Below are 16,715 nucleotides of genomic sequence, written 5' to 3' on the forward strand. Positions count from 1 at the left end.
ACATAAACATCTATAATGTTGAGCACCTCACTCCTCGCCAGATAGTTCCATCGGTAATTCCGGCGTAGTGTTGAATGCTTTCAAGCCTGTCTCTCTCGTGCCACTATTCTCTCCACGTGTAGCAAGCTCCGACAAGGCGACATCTTCCTGTGGCACGTAAACTGACGAGGACATGCCGACATAGCTGCTCCGGTAGCGATGTGGGTTCTTGGTGCGGCGGTAGATGATCGCGAAAGCTGGAAGACAGCCGACGATGACAGCTAGCAATAAAGGTTAGCATAGCAGAGAGAATGAGAGGGAGAACCATACCTATCCCCGCCTCGATCATGCCCCAGAATGCCAGCCAGGAACTACTTGGGGTGCTGTCGTTGTTGGCGCGAGTACCGATCTGGATGACTCGTACAACTGCCATGATCACGCAGATGGTACCCAAGGCAAACACAGCAGCGACACTGATCTTCTGGCCTAGTGGAAGGTGCAGCGACACCACCAGTCGCAACGGCAACACCATGACTTATTCACTTCAGTCATATACCTTCATAATACTTCGAAACAGAAACTCTTACTCATTATATCGCTGATTGCATCGACCGCAAAACTATAATACAAACTGGCAATTTCTGCCACGGCGTCTCGATGTGTACTGCACTCCCCTTCGCAGCTGTCAGTATCCACACACGCAGGGGACACGGAGCACTGACCAACGGTGAACCATGCATGCATACTTTGACATGAGGTAAAATTGGATACAATTGCCCCGATAAAGGTCTACACAGCTGTCAGCTGAACGTTTTCCCGCAATAGGTCGATTTATGGACGCACCACGATGCAAAAACACAATACCGCATACCACCATTTCATCTCACCCGGCAGGTCTTGGAGAAGTCGGCGATAGAGAAACAGAAAGTATAGCTTGACGGACCACAGCGACCCCCATAATAGCATGGTGTTCGCAAAAAAGACCTTGATCATGAAAAGGGCGTCGGACAGCATAGTCGCCCAAGGACCGATCTCGCCATCCGTATACGCATCGATTTTGTACACAACCGGGGTGACGATAATGTACGCAATGCTCATGGCCAGGAAGCAGGCCCACGACAGCATAATGCAGCCATCCTCGACCTGCAGCGACCGTAATTTCCAGAAGATCAGACTAAACCGAGCAATGACCACCGCCGACGACAAGCCGATCATGGTATAGCCAGTGGCCTGTACCTGGCTGGCTGAGACATAGTTTCTTTCCATCCGGACTGGTGGAGCGATCGCCAGCGATGTCTAAGTCGTTTGATGGCAGACGTCCCTTTTCATATTCTGCCGACATCCCGGGTGGTAAGCATCCTGCGGCCGGCAACAGGATGCATTAACAAGTGTTAATTTCACGGATACGGCTAATATGGATGTCATCCGTCATCAAGCGAGCCGGACGGCCGCTAAGGAAGAGCCGGCGGTATAGCGCCTTGTTTTGGGGAAGCCACCATGGTAGCCTATAAAGGAATGAGCCCCCTGCAGTAAGTCAACGCCTCCTGAAACCTCTACGACTCCTGCTCCAACCCTTATCTTCATCCTGTTCCTGCCAAGCACCATGCGGCCCGGCGCGCTGTTTATCGCTACGCTTCTGGCGAGAGTGACAGCGCTGGACAACACTACCAGTCGCATTGTCGCTAAATTGGCATCCTACGGAGTTGATGCCTACGAGTATTTCAACTCCAGCGTGCTGCTGGACTCGTCATTGAGCACGCGGTCGTTGGGATTTTGCTCCGAGCTGGTGAGTTACTTCCCGTCTTCCTGTGTGCTAAAACCGGACGATGGCACCCGAACCCTGTCTAGTCGTCGGGCTAACGCATAAGCACAAAATTGACAATTTCACTAATCCGACCAGTGTTCCGCGCTTCCCCGGCTCTATCCTGGCCACGTGTTGCAACGCTCGACTACGGCTTACTCGACTTGGGATGCCAGCTTCTGGTCGCAGCAACAGGAGGATGTCGATCCAGCCTGCGTTTTCCAGCCAGCCAGTGCAGTGGAAGTCGCTGTCAGCCTGCTGCTGTCAGAGCTGACGCTGTGTCCGTTTGCTGTTAAGAGTGGCGGCCATGCCGCTTTTGCAGGCGCCTCCAACATCCAGGATGGCTTGACGATAGATCTGGTCGGGCTGAACTCTACGGCTTTGTCCAGAAATTCCACTATTGCGTCTGTCGGTGCGGGTAACCGCTGGTTGGATGTCTATGATTGGCTAGATCCCATGGGCTTATCGGTCATTGGTGGTCGTGTGTCCGACATTGGCGTGGGCGGCCTGACGCTGGGAGGTAAGCGATAGATCAACCAGACGCAAGGAGAATGTAAGCTAACAAGGTATCCAGGAGGTATCTCCTTCTTCTCCGGTTTTCACGGCTGGGCCTGTGACAATGTTGCCAATTACGAGGTATATCATCTATATTGCTTATCAGTACTGCTTCTGTATCTGACAAGGTTGGTATAGGTTGTTCTGGCCGACGGTAGCATCGTTGATGTTAACCCAGACACTTACCCTGACCTTTACTGGGCCCTGCGTGGTGGTGGCAATAACTTCGGCATCGTTACCCGCTTCGACCTGACAACGCACACTCAGGGCCTCATGTGGGGAGGCTCACGCGTTTGGCTGGAAGAGTATCAATCCGACATCCTACATGCGCTGGTTGACTTTGGATTCAATTCGCCGTCGGACCCCAACGGGGCACTGATTGTGTCAGTGGCTTACGCTGAGGGTCTCTACCTGCTGGTCGCAGACTTGGAGTACGCACAGCCGGTGACCAATCCCCCTATCTTCGAGAACTTCAGCAGCTCGGGAGTTCTCGAGGACACCATGGCCATCCGTAGTCTGTCCAACATTACCCTTCTGTTCAAGGAATCCAATCCCAACGGACTGCGCGAGAGCTATTGGACAGGCACCGTCCAGCTTGACTATGAGCTGGCGACCAACATCACCAACATGTTCAAGCAGGAACTTGTTCCTATTCAGAACGTGACCGGCCTTGTCCCCGCTCTCGTTTGGCAAGTGATCAGCACTAACACCATGGAGCACATGGCCAAGAATGGGGGTAACGCGCTAGGACTCGATCCGGAAGACGGGCCCTTGCTGCTGATCAACCTTGCTTTCATGTGGGACAATGAGGCTGATGACGCTGCAGTCATGGCTGTCCTGGGCAGAGTTACCCAAAAGGCGCTCTCAGCAGCACAGGCTCGTGGTCTGGGTAGTCGCTATCTGTACATGAACTACGCGAGTCAGTACCAGTCTGTTGTGCCCTCTTACGGCACGGCAAACCAGGCTCGCTTGCAGGCGATCTCGAAGAAGTACGATCCTTTGCAGGTGTTCCAGAATCTGCAACCGGGTTATTTCAAGCTTGATGGGGCACCAGCTTTGTAGGATGCTCGATGCATAGATATTTCGGAATTCACAATTTTTTTTTTACGATAATTGCAGTGGATTATACAAAACTTGGCTCTTCCGGCCAGCGCCTGCGACTGAGCCCCTATGGACCTCAAAGCTGGGGTTCCCCAAACAGATAGAGTTATATAGAATGTACGGTTTAGTAATACTGTTACTACACTAAGCAATGACATCGGAGTCCGACAGCACGCTAGTCCACTTGAAAGCTCAGGAAAAAGAAAACAAAGAAAAAGTTCTAAGTTCGAGTCAATCTTCTGATCCGTCGTGCCAGACTCATTCATCTTCAAAAGAGACTAGGCTGAGAAACGGACATGACCTCCCCTTCAGCAACGACCAGTTTCGGCGCTAACCATGCAGTGTGAGGGCAATTCTCATTTTCCCTAACCACCACCGAGAACGAAAACGCAACTTGAATTCTCAAATCAGAATACGGCTTTCGCGAACTATTAGTGCTGTTCCCATGTTTCTAGTATGAATATTTAGACTACAACATCCTTCTCTTTGCGAAGGTTCTACAATATCCGCTGTCGACAAAAACCATTAGCGCCAGCCAGTTTCAGACATCCACGTTTTGAAACACGACATATGAGAAACGATAGCCAAAAGATACGCGCCCAGCTAACACAGACGCCTACTAACCAACCATTCCTACGCGATACTACGTTGGAATGATCTAACATGACAACCCTCCTCAGCCTTGCGGCGCCTATAGACGCATTAAAGTCGCAGCCTGATGACAAACTACCCATCAAATCCAGCACAATACCGGTCCATCTCCTTCCAATTTTCTATCACTCAACACTGAAATCACTTTTTAAGATCACCATCTGAATAAAGAAACTACTGAACGCTATCAATATGTCCTCCCCCCACCCCAACACCTCCTACACCCTCGCCTGGATCTGCGCGCTCCCCGAAGAATACGAAGTCGCGATCGCAATCCTCGATGAAACCCACGGTTTACCGCAACATCAACCTCTCGAAGACAAAAACGCCTATCTACTTGGCAGAATAGGCGCGCATAATGTCGTTATGGTTTGTCTGCCTGCAGGACGGATGGGGACAACTGCCGCCGCAATCGTAGCGGAGAACTTGTGTCAGACTTTTAGGTCGGTGAAGTATGGGTTTCTTGTTGGTATTGGGGGTGGTGTTCCAAGTTTTGGGGCGTCCGGGAAGGATATCAGGTTGGGGGATGTGGTGGTTAGTGTTCCGGGGGGTGGGTATGGGGGTGTTGTGCAATATGACCTGGCAGACGAGGGTGTATATCAAGGGCCACTGAACTCGCCGCCGGAAAAGTTGCTATCTTATGTGACACTGCTGAGTATTCTCATGAAGAGTCCTAGGGTTGCTGGGAACTGCTTCCGGGAACAGTTGGAGCTTCTTGGGGAGGAGTTTGAGTATCCGGTTCGTCTTGAAGATAGATTATTCTGCTCGGGGTATTCACATAATTTTTGGAGAGGAAAATGTGAGGCTTGTGATCTCCACTGTGGTCAAATATACAGGAAGAAAAGGAAGGACACGCTTCCTGTTGTGCATCTGGGCACGATTGCCTCGGGGAATACCGTTGTTGGGGATGGTGTGACGAGAGATACAATTAATCACCGGTTTGGGAACTCGATCTTGTCTTTTGAGATGGAAGCCGCGGGAGTTATGAATACCTTGCCTTGTCTGGTTGTTAGAGGTATTAGTGATTATGCGGACTCGAGGAAGAATGATGAGTGGCGGCCGCGGGCTATTGCTGCAGCTTGCAGCTATGCAAAGGCTTTGATTTTGCAGATTCCACCGGAAGAGGTGCCGCAGCAGGAGGTTTCTGTGCATGTGACAGGTCTAAGTAAGTGGGACGCTTTCATTAAGGTTACATGTGACTTGCTAACGGGTTTGTGTCCTAGTCAAAGACCTGCGTGATGAACTGGGTCAAATAAAGGCGGCACTTTATGGTCTCTGGAGTCTTCAGAAAGGTGAAGTTCTAATTAGGAGCGTGCTCCCCCTTCGGCAGTGGGCTAACTACAGTACAGATAATGCATATACAGAAAGTCACAACGATCATCGCCTGACGACTGTGTGGAGCAGAAGCGTGAGCATCACCGCAAGCCTCACTAGCAGGCTAGCCTTCACTTATTATGGATTGATGCAAGCGAGCCAGTACGTAAGCTACAGGATGTTGTCCTTTATCGACAGCATGAAGCGGTATATATGTTCCAAGCTACTTGGGTACCCTACAAGAGACGCAAAATCCGGCCCTAGTGCTGGAGCACCACTCCCTTCCGTACTTTCATTTCAAGGATGGGGGTGGCATCTCATTGCAGAGCCGCACATGTGGATGTCCTCGTGATATATAGTGAAATTTCTCGATCCGACCTCGCTTGAATGAGGATCAACACATGTCCGCCTATTTACGAAGATAAAGTCGAGCGATGTTCGTGATGTGGCTCGTATGGAGGGGTCAAAGGGATTGCCGAGACTTGCAAATTGGCGTTTCCGACACTTTATGCTCTCGCTTGATCGCGCGATCATCACTTTAGCCTTTCTGCCTTCAAATCGACAATCGTTTTCGATTTCTATTGGTGCGGAAGCATTCCCACACACGGCTCAGCGGTCTCGTATTCGTGCCGATCAGAGGAGATTGAGTATGGCTTCGTCTTGGCATGACAGATATATAGACCCTGAGCTGAAAATTTAGCCTTATATCGAGGGATAGGGGATTCTTCTCCCATTGTGGGAGTTTATAGAGTTTTTTACAGAACATCTATAGTTACTGCAATTTTGGTAGGCATAGACGGGGGTACTACGAACAATCCCCTAAAATATGGCGGAACTCACAGTGGGATATGTTTCTGGCATCATTGCCGCTGGCGTGTTCCTGGGTAGGTGACTCAGTCCTGAAGTTCAATTAAACATAAGCTAACTGCTTCAAGTCCGTCCCTTTATTCCAACGGTTATTTGTCTCTTGGTTATCGGCCATCTGCCCGCTGAAAATTCGATCGTCTCTTGGTATTAATTCCTCTCACAGGCTTTTTCATAAATCGAATATTACTGATAATGCTATAGGTCAGTCGTTAGCCGGCTGCTTCACTCATCATATTGGCCCACAATACTTGATTCAGATACCGCTGCCAGCACAGGCGTCAGCAAACGAATTCTCACCTATTCCTGGCTTCAGTTGATCGCAGCTGTACTTGTATCAGTTACCGGAATCGTCACCCCTCTTGGCCTCTACGACACAATCGGTCCCCAAGACAACCCCACAGACGTTCTCTTCCACTACGCGCCTGATACATCAGCCTTCGGAAAGGCAACCCCTAGTAGGGATGGATATAAATCACTTCGCATGTGTTATGCAGATGAGGATCCCGACACCCCAGAGGGCTGTCCCGGCGCACCACCAAATCGGGAGGACATGGACGACATCACTGAAGCCTATTCCGTTTGGCCTAGCAGTATCAGCCTGTTTACGAGCGGAAACGTGTCAGCGACAGTCTCCAGCGTGTTCGATGTCCAGTGGCGGTCGTTTCGTTCATCAACGCAAATAGTACCAGGCGCTAGCCCTACAGGGAGTGTATTCTCTCAGGGATACTATCGACAGATTTCCCAGCTGATCTTGGATGAGGACTTATTGGCTGTTGAGGGTTTAATCGTGGATAGCAAGGCTGGACGGATCGGTTTCCGCAATCATACTATTCCTGCAAACCTGCCCATGGGCGCTGAGTGGACAGAGGATATCCTGTTCATCGAACCCGAAAGCCGCTGTGTCAACACTAATCTGACAGTGGATTACAACTACGATCCCCAGGCACAATTTAGCAGCTTCAGTACCGACAACATGTATAACACCGATCTTCGAAATTTAGCTCTTGTTGACCGCGGTGGTTTCGTCAACCTATCTCATGAAAGATACGATATCAATGCTTCTAATTTCCAGGAGAATGCTGCACTGTACGAACGTGCCTACAATGCCGCATGGAGACACAATATGCTCATAATGCAGTACTTCAACGTGACGACCAACGGATCAGACGGACGCGTACCATTCGAGTATATGCACTCAGAGCTGGGAAAGAGGTTCAGTCTGGCAAACATTTCGACTAATTTCGTCGAGCCGATGACTGTCCAAACAGACTCCGGGTACGGTAGTTTCCTTGACCTGCAGGACGGTTTTAACTTGGGAACCAACTACTCGACTGAACAGTCCAAGAATCCACTAAACCTCAGCACCTATGATGTCTACGCCATCGGCAGTGAAGCCTGTCATTACCCTTCCGATACGGCTCTATCAAACATGTCATTCGTCGGCATCGCCTGCGGTACTATTTTCGCCGCTCCTCGGAGACTCGACGGTGACCCGCTCATCCCAGACACAAACAGCACCTGGAGCACCCCGCTCTATTCCTGTGCAGCGGCGACCAAGGCGGCTGTTCGCGAGGTCACTTTCCGGTTCAACGGTACCGGTGGCCTAGACAAACTAGTCATCCAAAGCATCAACGAAAAGAAATACAAAGACCCCTCCGAGCTCCCCCTCTGGGGCGTCGAGCGACTGACTAACCACACCATGCTAAATGTGCGCCCTCTATGGGGCCTCGTCTCACCCGAAGTCGGCGCTCGCGACGACATCTCCACCGTGCAAAGAGACTACCCCTGGCTTCCCGGCTACACGGACCTCCTCACATCTGACACCGTAGCCGGCGAGCCAAGCATGCCCGGAAACCTATTCTACACACAGCGACTCCTCTCCCTATTCGACATCTCCACTCTCGACGAAGCAACCTCTCGATACACAGGTTCCGGTGACCTAGCTCTATACAACCGCTGGTATGAATTATCTTCCTCCGCCAGCGGCGTCGAGAAAATGCTCGGGCTTATATGGACCGACATGTCCGCTAATACCATTGTCGGGACGCGTGGATGGCATAATGCTCCAAGCCAAGCCCCTAAGAATAAAAAGATGGCGAAGCGAGATGTGGGTGGGGTAAGCGTTCCGGTGACACTGTGGTCAAGGAATATCAAATATCACGTTCCGTATGCCATTCCGGCGTTTATTGTTCTTGCTCTTTCTCTTGCACTCGCGGGTTTCACCGTCTGTCTTCTTGTTTCACGCCGTACGGGTTTGAGTCAAATGCGGTCTTATCTTGCACGTACCTCACCTGGTAGAATTCTTGGAACTGGGCTTCATCCAGATCAAGCCGGTGTCCTTGCGTCTACCAAGGCTTGGATCCAACAGGTGGGTGTGCGGAAGGCTACTTTGCCAGGACAGAAGGAGGATGGAACGATTCCGTTGTTGGATATCCCTTCTGCTACTGAGGAGGGAGGTCGAGATCGGAAGTAGTAGTGGCTGTTTGGTTATGTTGGTCTGGGGCGTTTGTCTTCGGTAATTAATTGATTCATATACTTGGGGATAATCCTAGCTCTGAAGAGGTGAAATACATGAGCGCTGGTTAATGAGCTTCAATATCAGCGCAAGGTTCTGGTAATCATAGTATCTTGCAAATGATCAACGTGCGATAATTAGGTTTTCTCTCTTCTTTCTGGAAGACCACCATATGTGCCAGAATAATACTCAAGGTCTCGGCACGCTGCATGCGCATCTGCGGCTGAGGGGACACGTTCCATCAACTCCACAACCCTTCATTTTCGGAGTCTCTGTTCTTACAGCTGATAAAGCTCAAGGCATACAGAGTAAACTTAGGTAGATATGTAAGCTTCCAGGCATTGGCTTGGATTGGAGGGATGAAATTAACACATGCCATGGCACAAATTTGGCACCTTCACAACCGCACGCACCGTCAGCCTCATGATCTCACGGTGGCTGGTGCAGTCCTCTGAAGCTATCATCAAGATCCTAAACCGCAGAATTGCTGTCTCTTCTATGTACTAGGCAATGGCATAGCAGGGCATGTTCGGGGTCTGCTCGGTCACGAGGTATGGAAATCCTTAGGTTCAGCTGTGAGGATTTTCGTGCATGCCCGCTGAGATCTGCATGCTTTCACGTAGACTTACAAAAGAAAAAAAATAGTGCGCAATGAACACTGCATTCTTCAAATCCGATAACCCTCAAATGGCCGCTGCTTTCAAGTTATCCTCGTGTGGCTGGAAAAAGTCCAGGTCTGGCAGGTACGGCTTCTTGTGCTCAATGAGCTTGGAAGGGCAATTTGCTGGGTCCCTTTGACACAGAGATCCTAGGTAATTCTATGTGTGTGATGCTTGGGGACATTGGCGGATTAGGTGGCAAATCGCTAGTACAATACATAGAACAAGCTTGCATCTAAGGGCCAAACGTCATGGAAAACCACCTTCTTCGGGTTGCTATAATGAGTCAGATGTATGCTCAAGTAAAGCAGGCCATTGCTCTTGTGGATCTGCAATGACTAGGAAAAGCGGGGAAACAAGGACTTGAATGCACAAGATCTTGGTTATTCGGACTAGTTCGGGGATATGAACTCCGGAACGAATGATTTCATGCAGCGTGAACTTGGTAGTGGTGAGGATTGTGTGGAGGGAAAGAAGTTTCCCTGGAGGTATGTCGGTCAAGACTGAGGGGAGCTGATAGCGCCCAAGGCACATGTGGAGGCAACTTTCAGCCCTGGTGGGGTACTAGTAGATGGTACGTTGTATAACATGCACCATCAATTGGTGGACAAACGTGATGTGCTCGTTGTGAGGAAAAAGCAGTATGAGACTGTTGAGTAACTTGTGCACGGCTAGTTTAGTCAAGGAATCACTGCAGGCAGAGCCTTCTGCTTGATCTAACCAGTATGGGGAAAACCATCTTGGAATTACAAAAAGCAGGAAGTAGTACTACTCCTTGTGAACAACTTGGAGATGTAAAAACCCCTCCATTTCCGTCTCATAAGAACCTCGCTTCTTTCTCCCCATCACTCCACAACATCATCATCCTGACTTACCTCCTACCTCCCATCTCTACTACTACTACAAGATGAAGCTCCTCGCTGTATTCGGCGCCCTCGCATTGTCGGCCACCGCGAATGCCGCCGTAACTGCAACTTGCACCCCTGGCTTGGATTACTGCGCCGGTGTGCTTCTTGATGTTGGTGAGTTCAAGCCCCCACTCATATGAATGCTGTTCAGAAAAGAAGAAAATCAAGTTCTGATTGATGAAAAGGAAACAACGGTGACGCGATTGAAGACGCATTGAGAAGATATGGTCTAGGAAACTATTCCAGAAACACTAACCTATGGCCCTATTATGTGTTCCATTGCAACGACGATCATACCCTTACCGTTGTTGAGAATTGTTATTACTTGGTTTGTCGAAACAATGGCAAGGGTCAAAATGATTCCTGTTAAATTGGAACCCTCAGATTGAGATCATCTGGGTACGTACATTAGTACGGTTCTCCACTCTGATTTTAGTTTCTTGGATGGTGGAGGGTGCTGTGCAAAGCAAAATCAGAGATTTGAAGTTTTGGGTGCATGAAGTGCGGTGATACTTCTAATAAATGGAGAAACGATGCTCTCTATGTAGCAACTGGCTCATATTATTGGAGTAAGATCGTATTGTAGACTTGCAAACCCACTTCATAAACATAAGCTGCAAAATAACAAATGAATAAGATAAGGCATGCTCAATACCCATTGTGAGCCTGCGTCCGATGACTCGTCGCCTCGCCTCGCGACCCGAACGACCTCTTGCAATCCGTACACCAAAAATGCTTCATCGTGGCATGCCGCCTCAAACTCGCCTTATCCATAAAAAGCCGACAGCAGTCTAGACAAACTCTCTCGCGATAAGTACTACAGATTTCACGAATAATTGAGATAACGCCAGAGGGGATAAGTTCAATATCCAAGGTTGTCATGATCCTGTCTCCATAACGTAAGCCACAGTGCACTCCGTTTGCTTTCAGTTAGTTGGTATGATCTAATCACATACCGTATTTTTCTCTCCACACGAGACCATTTTTCTATCAGAAATGTGGCGAAGTCATATGAAAACTGTGGGTATTCCATGCGTGTCTCGCGGAATGCAGGAATCTCCTTCAGTGTAGCAATATGCTCCACGGCGGAACTTGCTACTGTATCCCGCAGCTTCGAGTTCGGCGGGCTATCCGGTCCGTAGACTTTTTCGATAATCCTGAGGAATTCCTTGTTACTCCAGGCTAGGGTAAGTCTTCTTTCTAGCTTCTCCTTCGCAAGGGCCATTAGGGGCTCGACGGCGTATTTATCAGCGACGTTATACATTGCGATACTAACATGCGCTTTGGTAGTCGGAGTCTCATATTCGGGGTTATTGGCAGGGTGTTTCTTGTCCGGTGTTTCGTCATAGTCTCCACGATAGAAATAGTCGATCATCTTGCTAATGATTGTGGGATCATCGTGGATAGTAACGATTCTTGTTTTCGCCTCCTGTGACTCGTTAGACTCATACTGATGTATCCCATAAACTCACCTGAAAGTTCCCACACAGGGCCTTTTCGAAAAACGGCGACTGCGGACAGACGATACATCGATGGACGTTGAAGGTCGATGGGTGGCATTTTATCTCGAAGTCGGAGTATATTCCATTTCTGATACTAGTTTTCTTGTTGCGTTAGCTGGTATTTGATATACAAGGCTCTGGGGCGAGATATCACTTCGATAGAATGGCAAGGAGGGTGCTGGGGTTGGTGGCCATGCTCCTCAACAGTGCGAACCAGTGCATTTTCGACGGATGAGTAGAGATGCTTAGGTGTTAGAGGAAAGTAGGTCAATGATGATATTTTAATGCTCGTATGAATACGTCACAGAAGTAGGGTAATGCTAGGGTCATGTTTGCGTTGTGGTCGGATGCGCGCTATAGACTTCCGTACCAATGAAGACTATGGGGTGGAGTGGATAACCTCGCCAACGGTTCGGACTGTATGGCTTCAGGGCTCTTTTTGTATCAAGTTCAGGTCTATATGGGCGGATGTTATCAGATGACTTGATTATAATTCAAGGAATCAGCTGGGCCAACCTTGTGAAAATCAATACTGAATTTGACATATTCAAAATGAGAACGACGCGCATCACATACAATGACATCAACTAGACCAACGCCCAAGTAACCAGTCGGCTAGCTCATGATGGCCTCCCCTTCTTGCAAAGCCCGCTGCCTGACGACGTATAGACTCCAGATCTGCATCTTCCCAATAGGCATTCAGAAACAACTGGACCATATCAAGATTGCCATACTCCGCAGCGCGGTCAACTGCTGTTCTACCCCCTATTGGCGCAGCTGATGCAGTGACATCTGCTCCACGTTCAAGAAGCCGTACGGCCAGCTTCAATATCTCACTTCTGGCAGCCTCCTGGAGCGCAGTAGCCCACCATAGCTTCATTCCCATTGTTATCGCTTCGCATAGATACTTAGTCCGAATTTGGTGTCGAGAGGGAGTATCAGTCTGTAGCCAGAACTCGCATTGTATGAACTTTCGATTACTAAGATATATAGTTCCAAATAGGAGAGCATTTGGAAAACCTTCCTTGTCCGCGAACACCGCCATCAACTGGGACGCAAGACAACAGATGAATAGGAGGATGTTCGTGCCGCCTTTCTCGACAATGTATTCAACGACCTCGTGGATATGCGATTGGCTGAGCAAATTGTTGGCGGACAGAAAAAAATTGCTGTAGGAAAATCTTGAGGATGGAAAAAGAAGAGTTCCCCCGCAGTATATTCGGTTTCAAGGTCAAGAAATCTCCGTCATACGGTTCTCCAGGTGGAAGAAACATATCATGGTCGATGCTGGTCTTGTGGACAAACTTTCCAATACTCAATCGTGGTACGCCGCTATCAAACTGGCAAACTGATTGGCAAGGTTTCTCATGGCAACACCCATGGGAGGTACAACCGGATATTGATGGGGCAATAGGCAACTGACTAGTTTCTGCTAACCTTGCCAAACAAAGAAAGGGCCGGAAAGCCCATTGTGTACTATACAAGAACAGAGCAGCGCATAGTTAGGATAGGAAGGTATAGGGTGTAGGAAAAGACATCAAGAATAGCAATTAGACACATACCGAGGTTCTGTATCTCCTGGATAAATCTGTACCGAGGTTGCGAGAGAGGAAAGCATAACCCATGCTCGGTAGGTCAGTTTGCTCTGACTGGGGTGTAGAGATCGTGATGTAGCTTTCACACCACTCGTGACCTGGATGAACGGGTCGTCCAAACTCAACATCAGTTTCTGCACGTGTATGAATATGAACGTCGCTGTCTTTTCCCTCTTGTCTTCGCTTTTGCTCCTTGTGGCCGATCAAAGAACCGGTTTTTTCTGGTGTGATATTCTCTTTTTTTCCAGAGTTTCAATTTCCCAACATATTGGTTCTTACTAAAGGCAGCCACGCGATAGTGTCAGTATGTGGACTTAACTATAAGGTAACTATAAGAAGGCTCGGCCCGAGGAAAGTCAACTTTATACCTAACTAGCTTCAAAGCCATGTTCCTCCATCATATGTTTCATCATTTGATCTAGGGTTCTCGATGAATAAGAAGCAATGATTTCTTCTTTGTGTCGATTCCATATCTCTTCCGGGATTCGAGGAGCTTTCTTCGGCATCGTGAAGCAAGTAATCCAGAGGGTCAGTTTCTCACGCTGGGGAAGACTTTGATGAAGGGGGGGGAGGAAAACGTCACTGACAATCCTTATAAACGGCAGGTAGGTGGTACTATATCCTTCTCGGGGGCGCACCAATTTCAACTGAGACCAAAGATTCATCCTCTGGTTGGGCAACACCCGAATCAGGGTTTACTAGGAGCACAGCCTCTGCATACTGAGGCCTTCATTGGCTGAAGCCCAAGTTCGGACGCTGTGATACGGCGTGGCATGGTGCCCTCGACTTAGAAATTTGGTTTCCTCGACTGTGCTGGACTTTTACTAGCGCTGTTCATGCTATGATGCTATGGACACAATTTGGTCTTCACCGACCTCGCTATTTGGTTTGTCGCCTGAAATATATAATAGTCGAAGGACACTATGGAGACGGACATTCTTCCAAAGGGCAGCAAAGATGCCTTGGTCGATAGACACGTCGCTATCGTTCATCACCCTTCTCCTCACAGGAATCTCGTTCCTTCTTAAAATCTGGAACCATGTTGCAAATAGGTCTTACGGGAGGGTTCTACCCCAAGGTTTGCGGTCGCACCGATTATAACGACCGATACTAATGGACCTAGGAGTAGTCAGATCTACCCCCGAAACCTCGATTATCAGAAGACAACAACAACATCATCATCATCAACTACACAATGTCGATCCAGATATTCTGCTCGAATCTGGGCTACATCCCGGAGCCTACCAAACGCTGATTGTTAATCAGGTCTGTGAAGCGACACCACCCAAAGTTTCGAGCCCGGGTTGACTCGCAGAAGACATTCGTTGTAAACATCAGTTCGGTTGCGCATACTGTATGACCGACGTAGCTGTTCCAGCTTTACCTTCGATATCTATTTATCGGGATTTACAGAGATTCAATATGGCTTTGGGATATTACAACTATTTTAATAACCTTTAAAAAAGAGAAAGTTCTTGGATTTGTGAATCGCAATACAGCTTTTGGGCCCTAATACAGTTTGATCAGAGGGAAGTGGGGCTCATACCAGTGGACAGTCTCAAGCCATAGCATAGAAATAATGGATAAGGCGTTTGAGTCTTTGATGACTGACTACTTGAACTGAATGACTGAACTAGGCACCCTCGTATAAGTGAGGTGCATGATTAGATACCTACATCATCCTGCGGAGGCTCAGATTCGGGGCACCTTCAACGCATGGGCACATCCCAACGGAATAGGGACTTGTAATCAGGCACCATCAAATCCTAATTACCCCACAGGCAACTCTTGGTCTCCTCTGGGAGGCTCCCCTCCTCGAATTGTCGTACAAAAGACCAAGGTGTCTGATGACTGATCCAAGGCAACCTTTTTTAAAGCCGTAAGATTTTGGCGCGGGGTGTGTGGCTATGCCATGTAACCAAGCTCCCACCAGCCTCACGCACTACGGGATGGATGGCCGCTATGCCCGCTGTAACACACTAAACAGTAGCTCGTCTCACCCGGCAAACAGCCTCCCGACATCCGGCTTCAGCTTACTCTTCTCTTCTTCTCTTCAATCACCCATGCACCATCTTACTTCTCTACTTTCCGCATCTTCTCTATCCTCCATCTCTAAAATAATCCAAATCGAATCAAAATGGCCTCCGGACTCATCCTCAACCCCCACAACCTTCTCCGCGCCGCTCCCCTCATCTCATCTACCTGCACTCTCTGGTTCGCATTCGACCAAGACCTCGTCCTGAATGTCTTCCTGCACCCGGACCACCGTCCCCGCAGTAACGAGATCTTACCATCCTATTTCCGCGTGCTCTTCCGCCGCGGCGTCGTCCGCGTCCTAGGCCTCCTGGCCATCTCCATGGCGGGAGGCGGATACAACATTCTAAAGGACCGTCGATCAGGGGTAGTCGCGGGCCTCCGATCATCCTTGTCGTGGTATGTAGCCGGCACAGCACTCGCCGCTAGTCATCTGCTTTATGTGCCTGTTATTGCTCCCAAGGTGTTGGCCATCATGGAGGATGAGTCGAAGGGTTCCTCGACGGAGGATCTGGAGGGTTGGTTGACGATTCATCGGGTGAGGACTTGGACGGTGGATTTTGCGGCGTGGGCTTGTTTTGCGGTTGGGGTGGGGTTGGCGTAGGTAATTTGGGGATTGGAGGGTATGTACATAGGTTTTTACCGAGATGTACTTTGATGTACTCATGTAGAATACGCAATGAGATTCATTCCAGTTTTATATAGTTGTACCTCTCCGCAATTTCCACCACAGGCCGTATCTTCGTATGCGCCAGACAGCCGCAGCACTACATATCGCGCTTAGGGTTCCAAACGCGGTTAAAAACCACCCTAGTCGGGGAGTTCAATGCACAGTGTGAGCTCTACAGAACGATGCCAGACTTCGCATCAAAGCCTTATTCTTGGGGAGAGTTCGATCGGTCAGAGCCAAAGACATATTTCTTCCATTTGAACTCATACATATTGACGACAGGACACCAGAACCACATCAACTCTGCACGAAGCTTGCCCGGTTACACCACGAAAGTGCATCCCCAACGGAAATGTTCGGCTTTCGCATCACGACCTGCCAGGGGAATACTCTGCAGGATGTCTCATGGGAGAGTAGCTGGACCACATTCTACTCCAGGCTACTTAGGCATGCCTGAGATCAAGATGTCGCAGTTAATGGGATCTGGGAGGATCTCAATAAGCTCTCCCAAAGTGCTCTATACTACGTTGTTCCTCGACTAATTGGAGTACTCGAGTCAGGGGA

General features: G+C 49.1%; 7 protein-coding genes across 7 annotated transcripts; 5 read left to right on the plus strand and 2 right to left on the minus strand.

Annotated features, from left to right (window-relative positions):
* Window positions 1-27: 27 nt before the first annotated feature.
* Window positions 28-1,245, minus strand: AKAW2_20335A (uncharacterized protein; the record flags this gene model as incomplete). Its single annotated transcript, XM_041685037.1, has 4 exons — window positions 28-260; window positions 310-513; window positions 567-768; window positions 823-1,245. The coding sequence occupies 4 exons, from the start codon at window positions 1,243-1,245 to the stop codon at window positions 28-30; spliced, it is 1,062 nt and encodes a 353-aa protein (XP_041539161.1).
* Window positions 1,246-1,582: 337 nt separating this feature from the next.
* On the plus strand, window positions 1,583-3,397 carry AKAW2_20336S (uncharacterized protein; the record flags this gene model as incomplete). The annotated part of the gene is made up of 4 exons (XM_041685038.1): window positions 1,583-1,765; window positions 1,880-2,300; window positions 2,355-2,416; window positions 2,474-3,397. The coding sequence occupies 4 exons, from the start codon at window positions 1,583-1,585 to the stop codon at window positions 3,395-3,397; spliced, it is 1,590 nt and encodes a 529-aa protein (XP_041539162.1).
* An 882-nt stretch (window positions 3,398-4,279) lies between these two features.
* AKAW2_20337S (5'-methylthioadenosine/S-adenosylhomocysteine nucleosidase family protein) lies at window positions 4,280-5,753 on the plus strand (the record flags this gene model as incomplete). Its single annotated transcript, XM_041685039.1, has 3 exons — window positions 4,280-5,252; window positions 5,311-5,379; window positions 5,437-5,753. 3 exons carry the CDS (start codon window positions 4,280-4,282, stop codon window positions 5,751-5,753), a joined length of 1,359 nt encoding a protein of 452 aa, XP_041539163.1.
* A 474-nt stretch (window positions 5,754-6,227) lies between these two features.
* AKAW2_20338S (uncharacterized protein) lies at window positions 6,228-8,741 on the plus strand (the record flags this gene model as incomplete). Its single annotated transcript, XM_041685040.1, has 3 exons — window positions 6,228-6,285; window positions 6,337-6,412; window positions 6,470-8,741. The coding sequence occupies 3 exons, from the start codon at window positions 6,228-6,230 to the stop codon at window positions 8,739-8,741; spliced, it is 2,406 nt and encodes an 801-aa protein (XP_041539164.1).
* Window positions 8,742-11,212: 2,471 nt separating this feature from the next.
* Window positions 11,213-11,725, minus strand: AKAW2_20339A (uncharacterized protein; the record flags this gene model as incomplete). The annotated part of the gene is made up of 1 exon (XM_041685041.1): window positions 11,213-11,725. The coding sequence occupies one exon, from the start codon at window positions 11,723-11,725 to the stop codon at window positions 11,213-11,215; it is 513 nt and encodes a 170-aa protein (XP_041539165.1).
* Window positions 11,726-14,296: 2,571 nt separating this feature from the next.
* On the plus strand, window positions 14,297-14,807 carry AKAW2_20340S (uncharacterized protein; the record flags this gene model as incomplete). Its single annotated transcript, XM_041685042.1, has 3 exons — window positions 14,297-14,525; window positions 14,571-14,713; window positions 14,766-14,807. 3 exons carry the CDS (start codon window positions 14,297-14,299, stop codon window positions 14,805-14,807), a joined length of 414 nt encoding a protein of 137 aa, XP_041539166.1.
* Window positions 14,808-15,584: 777 nt separating this feature from the next.
* Window positions 15,585-16,085, plus strand: AKAW2_20341S (putative integral membrane protein; the record flags this gene model as incomplete). Its single annotated transcript, XM_041685043.1, has 1 exon — window positions 15,585-16,085. One exon carries the CDS (start codon window positions 15,585-15,587, stop codon window positions 16,083-16,085), a length of 501 nt encoding a protein of 166 aa, XP_041539167.1.
* Between the last annotated feature and the right edge of the window lie 630 nt (window positions 16,086-16,715).

Source organism: Aspergillus luchuensis, chromosome 2, assembly GCF_016861625.1.
Source record: "Aspergillus luchuensis IFO 4308 DNA, chromosome 2, nearly complete sequence".
Classification (NCBI taxonomy): domain Eukaryota; kingdom Fungi; phylum Ascomycota; class Eurotiomycetes; order Eurotiales; family Aspergillaceae; genus Aspergillus; species Aspergillus luchuensis.